The sequence below is a fragment of the Aphanomyces astaci genome (genome assembly GCF_000520075.1).
Source record: "Aphanomyces astaci strain APO3 unplaced genomic scaffold supercont1.94, whole genome shotgun sequence".
NCBI classification, from domain to species: Eukaryota; Oomycota; class Saprolegniomycetes; order Saprolegniales; family Verrucalvaceae; genus Aphanomyces; species Aphanomyces astaci.
Window position 1 is genome coordinate 86987 of NW_009798357.1, and position 12563 is coordinate 99549.

General features: G+C 58.1%; 6 protein-coding genes across 6 annotated transcripts; all 6 read left to right on the forward strand.

Annotated features, from left to right (window-relative positions):
* Nucleotides 1–466: 466 nt before the first annotated feature.
* H257_16903 (hypothetical protein) lies at nt 467–1492 on the forward strand (the record flags this gene model as incomplete). Its single annotated transcript, XM_009845516.1, has 1 exon — nt 467–1492. The coding sequence occupies one exon, from the start codon at nt 467–469 to the stop codon at nt 1490–1492; it is 1026 nt and encodes a 341-aa protein (XP_009843818.1).
* Nucleotides 1493–1592: 100 nt separating this feature from the next.
* H257_16904 (hypothetical protein) lies at nt 1593–2879 on the forward strand (the record flags this gene model as incomplete). The annotated part of the gene is made up of 3 exons (XM_009845517.1): nt 1593–2086; nt 2145–2439; nt 2607–2879. 3 exons carry the CDS (start codon nt 1593–1595, stop codon nt 2877–2879), a joined length of 1062 nt encoding a protein of 353 aa, XP_009843819.1.
* A 27-nt stretch (nt 2880–2906) lies between these two features.
* Nucleotides 2907–3569, forward strand: H257_16905 (hypothetical protein; the record flags this gene model as incomplete). Its single annotated transcript, XM_009845518.1, has 1 exon — nt 2907–3569. One exon carries the CDS (start codon nt 2907–2909, stop codon nt 3567–3569), a length of 663 nt encoding a protein of 220 aa, XP_009843820.1.
* Nucleotides 3570–6646: 3077 nt separating this feature from the next.
* On the forward strand, nt 6647–7438 carry H257_16906 (hypothetical protein; the record flags this gene model as incomplete). Its single annotated transcript, XM_009845519.1, has 1 exon — nt 6647–7438. The coding sequence occupies one exon, from the start codon at nt 6647–6649 to the stop codon at nt 7436–7438; it is 792 nt and encodes a 263-aa protein (XP_009843821.1).
* A 59-nt stretch (nt 7439–7497) lies between these two features.
* H257_16907 (hypothetical protein) lies at nt 7498–9019 on the forward strand (the record flags this gene model as incomplete). The annotated part of the gene is made up of 4 exons (XM_009845520.1): nt 7498–8078; nt 8158–8244; nt 8321–8840; nt 8870–9019. The coding sequence occupies 4 exons, from the start codon at nt 7498–7500 to the stop codon at nt 9017–9019; spliced, it is 1338 nt and encodes a 445-aa protein (XP_009843822.1).
* A 1983-nt stretch (nt 9020–11002) lies between these two features.
* H257_16908 (hypothetical protein) lies at nt 11003–12458 on the forward strand (the record flags this gene model as incomplete). The annotated part of the gene is made up of 3 exons (XM_009845521.1): nt 11003–11456; nt 11520–11596; nt 11655–12458. The coding sequence occupies 3 exons, from the start codon at nt 11003–11005 to the stop codon at nt 12456–12458; spliced, it is 1335 nt and encodes a 444-aa protein (XP_009843823.1).
* Between the last annotated feature and the right edge of the window lie 105 nt (nt 12459–12563).

Below are 12563 nucleotides of genomic sequence, written 5' to 3' on the forward strand. Positions count from 1 at the left end.
TAGTATTTATTTATATTTACCTGGGATACATCAGAGCTGTACAGTACTGTATGTAGTATGCCTTCGTAAGGCTGTTTAACGATAGGATGTACTTATTGTAGCAAGCAATAAGTCCCACCCACTTACTCAGGGACGTTTTAGGTCAATAGTACCAAATTCCCTGAGTGAGTGGGCATTTGACCATTGAGTGGGTGTGTCACCCACTCAGTCGGGGAATTGGTCTGCTGCGGTGCAGCTGTGTCACGCATGGCCTCGCTCGATGCAATCGTCGGGAATGATCAAACTACAAGTCGTTTCTACGCCGAATTGTTGCAACCTACAACTGTACTCCCGCATACGCACAGCGGTATTGTGAATGACAAGCTGATTGCTGCATGAGAACAACAAAACAAATTACCTAATATACCTGGTACTAGTAACCCACAGTTTGGAGCCCCGAGCACACCAACAAGCTACAACAACGTCCATGGCCTCGCTTCCGCCAGACCCTGGCAAGCACCCGACCATACCTCTGACACTGTCGAACACCTTGACCATGCCAACTACTATGGCCACCGTCATCGTTCACCGCAATGGCGTCTCCACTTCCATCCGGGTGCCGGCAACAGGCATCATCCGCCAACATCACCCATCCTCCTCCGAAAACGACTCAGCTTCTGACACCACCGACAGTTCCGTTGACCTGCCCCTCACCGCACGCCAACTTCGATCGAAGCGTGCTGCAGACACGTTCCTTGTTCGTCACGACCGCACCAGGAACCCGCGGTCCCCTTCTCGACCGCACCACACTCACAAACCCACAAGAATCCACGCCCCACCTGGCCCGGCACGCCCAGCTCCGCCCCAGATGGCCTCTCCGAGGATGACAGACCTATCCAAGCTAGACAGACACGCAAGACAAACACCGCCAACCACCCAGGTCAAGCTCCATCACTCCAGCCTCGTCCAACTATGCCACCCGCTACGATTCCTACTCCTCTTCAGCCCTCGAAGTCGGCCAAAGGTTCCTCTACACAGAGCTCCCTACCGGGCATATGGCGTCGATCCCCTCCAACCGCCCTGGCGCCCCATCCCATCACCCTCCCCATTTCCACTTCACACATCACTACACCCATATCAGCACGCATTACACACTGCCATGGGCCTTCACAGGCAACCATTCCTGCCATTCCAACATGCGGCCACTGCCTCCTCCTCCAAGCAAACCAATTCCCCTGCAAATCACGCACCACCACATGAGTACACCCCCTACTCCCACACGCAGCTCTCATCCCCACGCCCTGCTCCGTCCGATGTGCAGCCCTCGACCACCCTTGCATCAGCACCTGCCCCCCCATGTCCCGCCCCAGCTACACCACCACCAACCATGACGCCCCCCCGTGTCACGCTCTGGACCACCACATACCCTGCCCATGCTGACTACCTCAACCCCAGTCAAATACACACTACTAGGCTCCCTAGTCCCCACCCATCGGGACATCCCACTCCATAACCCCGCCACATCACCGCCATCTCCCCCAGTTGGACCGGAACGCCCAACCACGCCAACTGACACATGCGCACTGGGCACACTACGCCCAACATCCCAAAAAATGCAGCATCCGGAGTCCAACCCGACACAGAGCACCACCCATCCAACCTTTGAGGACATGCCTACATCCCCGGCCCCAACACCACCTGACCCGGCACACACCCATCCCATCCCCCACACTGGCTCTCCCTCTCACCCAACCCGACCACCACCAGTCAAACGCCACCACTCCGACATCGAACCCGACCTGGACTTTTCACACCCCTCCGTCCACCTCCCGCCGACAAAGCGACACCACGATATGCGTAATCTGCCCACTCCGCACTACCAACCAAGCTCCTATGAACCTGGGCAGAATGAGCAGGGAGTAGCCGACACTACTATAAGGGACGACGACCAGGAGGAGTATGACGCCAACACAGCCCTCCAGTTTCCGGGCATCCGGAACCTGCACGACGAAGGACAGCCAATCCTGTATCCCACCATGCAACGTTACTGGGAGCGGGAGGCACACCCCTTCCAAGGCTTCACCGCAGACGACATTGCCGAAGTAGAGTGACACTTCGCCGATGCCAAAGTCCGTATCCAGTTCTCCATCAATCCGTCACTCCAGCCTCCAAACGACCAGCATCCTCAACTACCGACGCGAGATAGAGGATATCTGTCAGGAACGCTTCGGCCTTACCTTGCTCCTCGGGGACCTCCTCCAACGCACCATCCAGGCCTGGGCAGCACCACGACGTGGGTATCTTTTTCTCCGAGACATCTCAGTAGTTATGATCTACCAATATGCTGGTGTACTCGACAACGGCCTCGCCTTCCACCAGCTCAAATACCGCAATCCATCCAAAACCTCTCATGGTGACCTCATGTGCGCCCTCCGCGCCCTTGGGGCAACTGACGCCATCGTCCAAAGCCATACCAGGATGTCCGGAACACATGGCCCACGCGACCACTGGGCTGCCATCGGCTGTGTTAACTGACCCTCAGAAGGCCAATACCGCTTCCGCCTCGTCTTTCCCAGCCAGAGCATGGCAGAAACTGTATACGCCAACTTCCGCCGACATATGGCCAGTCGGTTGGGACCGACTGGACCTGGTCCCCTTCCATGAAGCTCACTCCCTTACGCGACCTCTGCTGGGACAACCCCACATCCACCTTTTTCCACCCACAGGCCACCAGTGCCGCCACACTTGTGGATACCAAAGTCCACATTGGCCGTCTCCCACCACTTACCACTACTGACGACATCCTCGCTGCGCTTCGCGGCTCCCACCTCCCCACCCAGACGTCGATATCACAGGGGACGACTATGCCACCCTCACTTTTAGCACTCCAGCACCCATAGCCTTTCTCTGGTCCACCTCTGGCCCACATGGCGAGACCCGCCTATATATCCGTGACATTGCTATCCACCTCCACATCCTCACCGGTCGCCCCTGCCTGTCTGCTGCGCCGATACAGTGCCGGGACTGTGGCCGACACGGCCACCAGGGTCGACACTGTGACCGCTTCACCTATCTGGACCCACGGGATCGCGCCCGCAGCAACTCCCAACACACATCCACCACTCGCAGGGACATACGTAGCACCGACACAGGCACGCGCAGTACAAGTCGCCACCGCCACGCGGGACACCACACACATTCCGCCCCCCAACACTCCGCCGCGGAAGGCCACCAAAACCAACACCAAACCCAGGCAACTCCCACTTCAGCGCCACCCGCACCAGGTCCCAGGACACACCACGGGCCTCAATCTATACCTCCAGCGTGAGCTCTCCACGTACGTGGACCAACGCATAGTATCGGCCACGACCCCACTCCGACAGGAGGTTGAGTCCCTCCGCGCTGACAAAGAAGCCCTGGCTGCACTTGTCTCCGCCTCCAGTGCTGCATTCTCCTCTCTGGATGCGCGCCTCCTAGAGGAACGACGCCGACGCGAAGCCGCGGAACTTCTGCACGCCGAGGACAACTGCTTACGCACGGAGGCACACGTCCGCCCGAACACCGCGGTCACACAACACGAGTCCCAATAGGCTGCCTTAGCTGCACGTCTCCCATACCTCGAATCCAGCGTCCACATACTACTACAGGCAATGCAGTCCGTATCATCTCAAATGTCAGCCCTGGCAGGGCTCGGGCCCCCATCCGCCACCCCCCCACCTAACATGCCCATGCCACCCGTCACTGACTCCATTGTGACCCTCCCGGGCACTGAGGAGGATGCACTACCGGCCCGAGGACAAGAACCAGACGACACCATCGGCACTGAGCCAGAGGATCAGGTGGCGTCAAACTAACCCCGGGGTGTTGAGTCCGACCAACGACACCTCGGCAACGCCTCTGGTCTGGATCGTGGTGGCTCCTCAGCCTTCTGCTCTGGATCTCCTGCTACCCCCCCTGGCCGCTACCACCCTCTCTCCATCACCGCCATCACCCCTACCACCATCCATCACTACACCGTCCCACCCCGCCCCCGCCTTCAGCCACCTACACGATCCGTACTCTTCGGATGACTCCAACAACTCTGAGCTCCTAGATGCCCGCATTGCGGAAGCACTACAAAATCCTCTCCCGCCGAGTACCATCGACATCAATCCCCCGCGGCAACGCCGACGCCGACGCGCATGGCGGATCCACCGCCTTCCCCTCCCCCCACCCGACGCGGACACTGCCAGACTCCAACTTTACAACATCCTCCGGCGTGAATCCCTCAAGGACGAAGCGTACATTGGAGACCCAGGCCATCCGCCTCCACCGGGGCTCCTGCTAGATAGCCTGCGTATTGCATCCACCAACATCAATAAAAACACGTATGGTAAACTGGGAGATGAATTGGCCACCTGGTTCCGCGCTAGCGCACTGGACTTCCTCATCATCGCTGACTCCGACCTTCCCGTCCACAAGGCCACTCAACTCTGGACTTCCACACCCAGTGGCTCCCCCACTCCACACTTCATTTTATATGACATCCAACGTTGGCACTCACGCATCGATACCCGGCGTACAACCTACTCCCCGTCGGGGCGCAGTATATCCATCTGTATCCGCCTTGGAAAAGGCTCCCTCTTAACCCTCATTGGTACATATTGTCAAGACTCTCCCGCAGCTCACCGCGATACAACCGAACAGGAATGGCAATGGCTCACCCAGGCCACCACACAAATCCCTGGACAACACCACTATGTAATCATGGAGGGGGACTTCAACACCTATGGCACCAACCCCCTCGACCGATCTGCCCCACAACCCCGCTCAGGCCCCAGTCTGAACATCGGTACAGCCTTCCAGCAGTGGATGCAGAGTATTGGGCTACTCTCCACCTTCCGCTACAGGCACCCCAACCGACAACGTCACACCTACGCCCGCAACAACACTGCTGTCACCCTGGATGACATCTACATCTCTGCACGATCCGCCCACAAACTCAGTGCCAGCGGCATATGGCTCCATACCATCCACTCCAGTGACCATGCCGGCACCCCCTTTCTAGCCCTCGCCCTCTGCCCAGGTGATCACACGCCCTCACGACTCTCGGGTGTCAAACCCATTTGAGTCGTCAACACACGCTACCTCACGAAAGGGGACATCTCCACGTTTGGCGATCACACCTCTCAACTCCTCCTCGAGGGCCGCCTCCCACCCCTGATTACGGCACCCCTCCCACGTGCAGCCACAATGTGGTCCCCGCAAGAAACTACCGACTGGCTTGAAGGGGCGGTACAAAACCTCTATGACATCCTCTACACCAGCGCCAAGCTGAAATGGGGGGAATCCAGCCAAACTAGGAAGGCCCTAAACCGGGCAGTGGCAATACAACGCACCAACAGGTGCACCGCGCAGCTTCGCCACCTGCTCCGTATACATGAAGCCGTTACCCCCACCGGGGATGAATACCACCGACTGGTCCACATGGTGGAATGGCCCAAATGGATCCGCAATCCAAACCTTCTCCCACCAACATGCTGGCACCGCTCAGGAGCTATAGCGGTCGGTACTTGGTGGTCGGACATGCCCACCGGACACGACACCACCCAAAACTGGGACCGCTGGCTACGTCAAGACATTGCACGCTGGACAAAAGAATGCCACAAACGGCGTGACTGGCGTAACACCTGCATCCGGCAAACCCGAGTGCAACAACGGACCGCATGGTTCCAAGGCCGCCAAACCCGTAAATTCCTCCGCTCAGCACTCGGCGCACCCACCCCACCTATTTCCATCCAGAGTGTAGTAATCCGTCCGCCCAATGCCCCCCCCCGCTATAGCTCTGACCGGGACGAAGGCCCAGCAGGTATACGCCCCTGCATCCCCAATGAAGAGCTGCAACATGGTTTTCAGCGGGATCGAACTGTCCAGGACGCTGCCGTGCTTACCTCCCTCCTCATCGAACGTGCCGAAAGACGGCAAGGAGAGCTCTTCCTTATCTCCAAGGATTGCTTAAAGTGCTTTGATCGCATCCCTGGTTGGGTCATGGAGTACATATACCGCAAACTCGGAGTCCCCTCCCTTCCCCGCCAGCTCATGGCCCATTTTCTAGGAGCCAGACAGATCGACATCCGCACGGCTTTTGTATGGCTAGACGGTGGTATCCGTGAATTCGGCCTCGGCCAGGGATCCATACTGGCGGTCATGCACATTGGCTACTACATGGATGTCCTCATCCGACAGCAACAGGTCGGCACTGACCTCGTCCAAATCTCGCACAGCCAACACCCACAGGGAACACGAACACGCACCATCTCCAGCCTCCTCTTCGTCGACGACGCGCTTGACATATCCTCCTCCTACTCAGGCATCCAAGACCGAGCTAGGATATCTAACCAATTCACAAGCCAATCAGCATCGGGAGGAGTGTTTGGAGCCGACAAATCCTTCCTCTTCTACCTCCCCCACATGCTTACCCTGCTGTCGCCCTCAACGATGGGCTCGGGAAACCCCCAACCCATCCGAGTTGTGGCGCCCTCCGAGGGCTTCCGGCACCTGGGCATACATCAAGGCACCCACAACCAATGGGAGGAGACCACTCATGCAGTCTGGCTCAAACTCAACACCCAAGCTGCGGCTATTGCCCCACGGGGGCTTTGAAAAAAGGAGCTCCAATACATCATTAATGCCGTCTGGATCCCAAGTGTCATGTACCGCACGGCCATCAGCGACGCCATCAGTATCGCCCCGGCCCTCGACATTCTTTTCCGTAAAACGGCACGCCGCGTCCTCCGCTTGCCACACGACCATCCTAACTCCTGGTTCTACGACCACACCGATGGCTTGGGCCTCGTCCACTGCGAAGCTTCAGCCACAGCCAAAGGCTGTACCAATTCCTCCGGGTTGCCAACGAGGTGGCTCACCCGCCCACGACATCCTCATGGAATCCCTTCAGTCCTACCAAACCGAGAGTGGCCTCACGGACCACCCACTCGCATTCCGTATCCCCCCACCTGCCTCCGACACTACGTTTATTGGTACACTCCTCCGCGACCTCGCTACCTCCACCCCTGCCCTCACCATCACCACCCAATGGCACCAACCACCCACTAGCCGTCCCCAACGTCCCAACGACCGCCCTATCTTGGCTCACCTCATCCCAGCTCTCAGCACTACTCTCATCTCCATCAACCACTCCCACGCCAACAAAGTCCGGTGGGTCGGTGATTTCACCAATGAAAAGGGCACGATGCTGCTCAGCCTTCCATCATTCTGCACCAAATACGGCTGGAACCGCGCAACACTCAAACGCTTTTCCCCCATCTGGGATGCCATCCCCACAGTCACACCACACAACCCCCTCTATTCAGGCAACAGACTATCCAGTGGGGTTCTCAACATTCCGGCCAGCCACTACCTCTCCCCCCTCTGCCGACTCTACCACGGCCCCATCTTCCCTACCTGGATCAACCCCTAGGTCGCACGTTCTTCACACCCTCCCGCGGCTTCGAAGCCATCCATGTACCACTCCATGCTATGCTTGTCGTCCCCCACCACCTTACACATCAGGACGGCCGACCCGACACATTCAGCTACCGCATCGGCCGACGTACCAGTCTCCAAACTCGACATACTCCCGCCGGCCCAGAAATCGCAGTCACCTTCTGGCATGAGCTCCGAAGGGGAACGGACATTTGGTACTCACCCACACCACGGGAAGCCCGTAGTCGACTCCGCCTAGTCCCCATCGCAGGGTGCGCGATTCTCACTGGCGACCTCCTCCGCACCAGCAGCACCCAACGCCACAAGTTCATCCCATGGACAGACACGACGTGGACAATTCCGGGCACGCACCACACACACCGCGGCAACAACAACCGCGCCCTTATTGCCTCTACCGCTATGCACAGAACAGACCAGGCCCAGCTCCCACCCGCACACCACACTCCCCCACACGCCACACCTGCCTGTTCTGCCTGCCACCGAATCGCGGACACTACTGTCTGTATGGACTGTGGGCAATGGCACCATCCTGCCTGCATGCCATATTGCCAGGTGGTCCTTACGCCACTCCACCCCTACGTACGGCCTCCACACCCTCCCCCTTCGTGCCGCACGTACACACTCCGTCGGTGATGGCAGCGTCATAAACCAAGGAAAACCGTCAGCTCACGGTACATGGAGCTACCTGGGCAGAGACGGCACTACCCTTACTGGGTATATTCGGATACACCCAGACCACATCACCCCCCACACGCTGCGAAGTCCACAGCCTCCTGGAAGGTTTGCACCACTCTGGGGATACAGCGCTCTAAATCTGCGACAACCCCACGGCCATAGGTATTGTTATCCTGGCCAGGTCCCTCAAACACCGTGGGGGCCATCCCCGCTACAGCAATATTTACCGAGTGGAACTCCGCTCGCTCATGGCCCTACTCAACCCAGTGGGCACGTTTACTGGCGACTGGATCCGCGCCCATCAAGACAGCACAAGCATTACGGACCCAGTCCTACGTGCTAAACAAGCCCTGCTTGCGGAAGCCGACTCGCTGGCCACACTAGCACACCAATTACTCCCACACACCGACTATGCCCACCACATCATTCCCGACTCCTGGGAACTCCGAGACCACCAGGACCTACCTGTCACAGGTGCAACTGCCCCCTGGCTTGGCGCCATCTACAGTCGGCATGACTGGCACGCAGCACAGTCCAGTAAACCGGACGCCCGACGCGCCATCCAGCCCCTCCGCCTCAACACCGGAGACTTATGCAAATGGGACCTCCCCGCCCTCTTCTTCTACTGGCGGGCTATCTGCTACACCCTCCACACTAACGTACGCAACACCGCATTCAACCACGGTGGGACCCCCACTGCCGTACATCCCCGGCCTCCCTCGACACGCAGGAACACCGCTTTGGACTCACGCAACGACTTCACTCACGCAAGATCTCATCCTCGCCACACAAGCCGTCATACTCACAGCATGGCTCCCAGACCAAGATATCTACCTCCCTGGCCACTGCACTGCTAGCGCGAGTACCTTCACTGGCTTGACACGTCCCCAATGACATACACGCAGTCGAAAACCCTCCCCCAACTCGGGACACTCCATGCTTCCTATCTCCCCAAAACGCTGTGTACTCGCCCTCCACATGCACCGTCTCCTCGGACCCCCCGACCGACGACGCTCGCACTAGCTGCCACCCAACTACACTGGGAGTCTACACCATGCCGTACGCCGGGCGGCCTCCTACCCCGATGGCTCTACCACACAACCCTTCGCTGCGTACCCCTCCTGGCACCCCGTGACTTCTGGTTCAGTCAGTGGATGGGTGGCCCCAATGGCGCTACATTCCAAGGCCCGCTCGGCGCCTCCCCTCATTGTACCATCCCCCGGCCCCCTACATACCACCACTGGTGGATCGATGCGACACACCACCCCTTCTCCACCACCAGGTGGCGACAACTATCCACTGAAATACGGACAGCCATCACCAGCCACATGCAGACCGCATACTGATTCGTTGTTCCAGAAGGCCCCCCGGGCCATACCCAGGCAAACGGCCTCCCGATCACATGGCTCCTCACCATACCCACGGGCCAGATTACCCTACACAACCCCTCCTCCATAAGCTCACCACTAGCAACCCCGTCCCCATCCACATCGGTTTCCTCACCACCGGCACTACCCCGGACCTCCTCACTCCCGCCTAACACCACTGGACTGAGGCACTCAGACCCCTAGATGCTACCCACTGGCTCCATCGCCCCCCACCCACCATACTTAGCACCACACCAGCGGACGCCAGCACCACCAACTCCAAGATCCTCACGGCTCCCACCTCCACTGGGCCCAGCTCAACATCCCAGCTTTCGACCAATACGCACATGACACACGCATCTACCTCGAGGCTACGTACCCCACCATATACCTTGCTTCCTCTGGCTGGAAAGAATTCCCCACCACGACGACATCCACACGCGACTGGGCATCTACCATCACGCACCTACACGCACCGCACTTCCAAAAAGCATGGTTCTCCGCACACTGGGCTACACTCCGCCAACACTGGCAATCCACATGCATTACTAACGTGGAACACATCCGCACCACAGGGGAACTACCCCTCCTCACTGAGGTTAACAACAACATCCGGCTCAAACGCTGATACCACGATGCCGCCCCCATGGGCCACGACCGACGTATACGCGCCCGCAGAGCCCACCTCACAGCCAAGACGCTCCGATGGCACTCCCGCAGACTCTCCTTATTACTCCCGCACACTCTCCTTATTACTCCCTGCGATCCCCCCTCCCATAGGCTACGCCGACCCGACCCTCCGGCCACCGTGACACCCCCCGGACCCACCTCCAGGGGTTTAAGCATCCCGTCCCCCCGGAGCCGACACAAGCAGGTTTTTCAAGCAGTTAAGTCCGCTAGCTGCTAGCGCAGCTAGTACGCGGCCGAGGCCATTAAGTGCCGTTAAGTGATTTCAACTTTACAGCGTAATATCAATATGCATGAGAACAACGGTAAAATTTCCAATACTATACAACATGTGATGGTCTCTGCATGCACTGGAGAGTCGATCCACCACGAAGCAAGTGTAAGTTGTTTTACTGACTGCGGTGCGAAACCAAAACGAGGCCAGTAAAATTTGCCCGTAATGGCACCTGTCACGTAAAACGTAACAAGTCCAAAGGGTTCTAGCTTGGGAAACGACGCGGTCTCAACACAGATCTCGATGGGGTAGTCGAGAGGCGTGCTGGAACAACGGCAAACACGTGGGGTGTTTAGAGCGAAAACTATTGTTAGGTTGCTACTTCTACGATCAGGCAAAGACGACAGTCAGCCTGCCCCGTATCCGGATATCCTGTTCACTACCCGACTGATAAACGTCGTCAACATGCACCTTTTCGTCACATTCTTCCGGACTTCGCTCAAATCTCCTGATTTGACCACATCAAACCGTTGGCGAGAGAACCGACAGGCCGCTCAAGCGTCACTCTCACGCTACACCCATTCTTCGCCCAGATATGACGATTCCCAACCGCGACCTACACCTGACCAACATCGGCAATCTGGCCCAGGCACTCTTGACGACCGCGGCCAACCTGAACATGGAGGTCGACCACTTAACCCGGCAGCCGCCGACCGGCGACGGACAGACGGGATCGGAGGACTGGCAACAGCAACGCACGGAAATGGAGACGGAACTGGCCCGCTTGCGAGAGACGAATGCACATCAACGCACACAGCTAGCGGACTACCATCGTGTATACAACGAAAACAAGGCCAGTCACGAGTTATTGGAGTCGCGCGTCCAAGAACTCCTGAAGAGATGGTCCAACGACGTAGCCAACCGAGACCAACAACTTCGCATCCGATCCGTACACCGGTTCTGGAACTGGCTGGGAAAGACATGTGCCATGGTGAACCCCAAGAGCGTGACCGTCTTGTGTGAAGCGTACAGCGTCCTGTTGAGGGAGGGTAGAGTGCCAATCACAGTGATGTAACGCCTCTATGCCGCGAACGGCATCCACATTTCGACAGGAGCCCCGACTGCACCCCAAACGAATGACATCGTCAAAATTCCTCCGTTCACCGCCAAGGCTTCTGCACCCGTTTACGTACTAATCAAGTATCAGGCATTGCCAAGTACCAACGAGATTGAAGGACGAGCCATAGGCGCCGGCGCAGTCACGGCCCTTGACACCGCAGCCATCACGCCCGAACGGGAAAAGTGCGGCCGAACGGGAAGTGTCTTCAAGCGGCGCCGGCGACGACGGACGCCCCTCGAAGAGAGCAAAATCCACCCCCGTATCTCCGAAACTTAAGCCTTCGGGCAACGAGTTCAAGCGTATTTCAAAGAACCCGAGAACCTCCCTCAGTCAGCATCCCTCAGTACAGTCCGTACCCGGCTTCACGCAAGAGATGTTGGACGTTTACGAGGAGGTACGAGCGACGAAGCTCTGGGAACGTTATCGGCGGGTCGGATCAATTCTCCCAGACCGAGACGGCCCAGAGGGGCAACACGTGCGTCGGTTTAACACAAGCGTGGCCACCTTTTGGGACCGGTACGGGCAACAACTCTGGGAGCGGACTTACGCCCCGTTCGGCAACGCCAACCATCTGGAACCCCTGTTCCATCAGGTCTTTAACCTCCATGTCGAGTTGCAGCTCTTGATCAACAACACCGACTACGACGACACCCTTGTCCACTTCCTGTGCTTCCCGCACCCGGCTTGGCCAGTCTTGTCACTCAACCCGCCAACGCCAAAGAAGATCCTAGCGGGCGACCCAGGGTGGAGCGCCATCGTGATGGACTACTGGGTGAATCGATCGGTTCGATTCTGGCCCGAAGTTCCGCCGATCCCGCACTCGGGAAAGACAGGGAACGAAGTTTGGTACCGGCTTGGGCGACTGTATCGAGGAACTTCATCGACGCGGGGTGCCCATGGCGTAACAAACCGTACCCTTTCGTGTCAGTGACCTTCCCAGACGACCTTTTGAGTCGCGAATGGACGAACGAGGTGATCGCTCCAAGAACAACGTACTCGTGGAACGGCCAGATAGCCAACGTGGCCTTTTGGAAAG